General features: G+C 70.6%; 1 protein-coding gene across 1 annotated transcript; it reads right to left on the bottom strand.

Annotated features, from left to right (window-relative positions):
- Positions 1–58: 58 nt before the first annotated feature.
- EMIHUDRAFT_124291 (hypothetical protein) lies at positions 59–1,565 on the bottom strand (the record flags this gene model as incomplete). Its single annotated transcript, XM_005767912.1, has 3 exons — positions 59–633; positions 774–869; positions 1,395–1,565. Coding segments are annotated over 3 exons (842 nt in total), but the record flags the coding sequence as incomplete, so codon positions are not given.
- Positions 1,566–1,677: the final 112 nt, after the last annotated feature.

Here is a 1,677-nt window from a genome sequence, read left to right as displayed (position 1 = left end):
CGCCCTCGCCGCCTCATAATACTGCTCTCGGTCTAGACCCGCCGCCTCCTCCGCGTACCTCCGCCTCCACTGCGCCCGCCGCTGCCGCCGCTGCGTCAGCCACCGCGCTCGAGCTGCGTTGCCGATGGGCGGCATGCTATCCTCCGGAAAGTCGGCGTTGATCTTGTTAAACCACTGCACCAGCTCCTCGGACGCGTCGGCGGGGAGCTGCCACTCGAAGGCTGCACGGCCACCTCGGTGCTGCCCGCCGCGCCCGCCGCGCCCGCCGCGCCCGCCGCGCCCGCCGCGCCCAACACCGCGCGCGCCGCCGATCTGCGCGCCTACCTCATGAATAGGACGAGTCAGTCGCGTGTGCGAAGGAGGCATCGCCCTCGCTGCCCCGCCCTCGCCGACGCCGTCGCTCTCCTCCTCCTCCTCCTCCTCCTCCGACACCTCCTCCGCCTCACTACCCCCACCACCCTCGTCCTGCACGTCGAAGCCACCATTGCTATCGCCCTCGTCCACCTCCTCGCCCTCGCCAGCCTCCTCGATCGTCGCCCCCCGCTCCTCGGCCAGCAGGCGGACGTGGTCGAGAGGCAACGGGCCGTTGGGCACGTCTGGCGGCGCCGGCCTCAGCGACGGCGGGTCCGCTACCTGCCGCGGCGCCCGCCCGCCGTCCGTGCCACGCACACGCGCCTGCAGAGCCCGCTCGCCATGCAGCGACAGCAGCTGCCGCGCCCGCGTCTGTCGTGCTTGTTGTACCTCCCTGAGCGGCCGGCGTAGCGCTGGTGCACCTCCTGGAGGATTAGCTGCAGCTCGAGCTGATGGCGGACGAGGTCCTCACCGCTCGGCAGCGCCGGCGAAAGGCACATGGCGGCGGCACAGGAGATCTGCGAACAGGGCGAACCGACGCTGGCAGGTGAAGCAGCGTCGGTTCGCTACCGGTATGTGCTTATCACAGTAGCCCCGGGACGGGGGGGGGTCGGGCCTCACCCGGGGCTCACCGGGGCCTGGCCGTCCCCGCCCCCTCCCTCACCTGCCCCAACCCGGGGCCTCACTCGCGATGCGCCGTCCCGGGGGGGTGCTCGCTGCCCGACCCAGCCAGGGGCACCACGGGCGGGCCACGCGCACGCGGCCCCGTACGCCTACCGCGCGCCCCCGGCCCGCGCCACGCCGCGGCACCACCCGCACACCGCCGAGGCGAGGGAGAGCGGCCTGTGCGGCGTACCACCGCTCACACAGAACAATACTACAAATAAACTAATAAACGGGTGAGACCCCACTCTACTCTGCACAGACAGTCCGCACTGCTCCAAACGCACCGAAAGTCTCTAACATCTACCGAGGCGGACGCAAAAAAGCGCGCCTCGGCGAGACGGATCGCATCACTTTGCCTGGGCCTGGAATCGCCGCACGCCAGCCTGGACAGAGGCTCGCGAGAAGCCCTCCTTGTCGCCGTCCTCATAGGTGACCTGCTGGTAACATCCCGTCTCCGGGTCGTAAGAGACGATATCTCCGACGAAGGTGCCATGGCCGCCAAAGGTCTTCATGATCATCCGCTTGCCCACCAGGTCGGTCCGCTGCACCTTGCGTGGTGGGGAGCTGAGAGCTGAGGGCGGGTCGGGTGCCCGGGGGGCGGGGTGGCGGGGGTGGGGGGGCACCCGCCACCCGGGGCGCCTCACTCTGAGGAGCTCCGGC

This window comes from Emiliania huxleyi (assembly GCF_000372725.1).
Source record: "Emiliania huxleyi CCMP1516 unplaced genomic scaffold EMIHUscaffold_4741, whole genome shotgun sequence".
In the NCBI taxonomy this organism is placed as follows: domain Eukaryota; phylum Haptophyta; order Isochrysidales; family Noelaerhabdaceae; genus Emiliania; species Emiliania huxleyi.
This window is presented reverse-complemented; position numbering and strand designations above follow the sequence as displayed.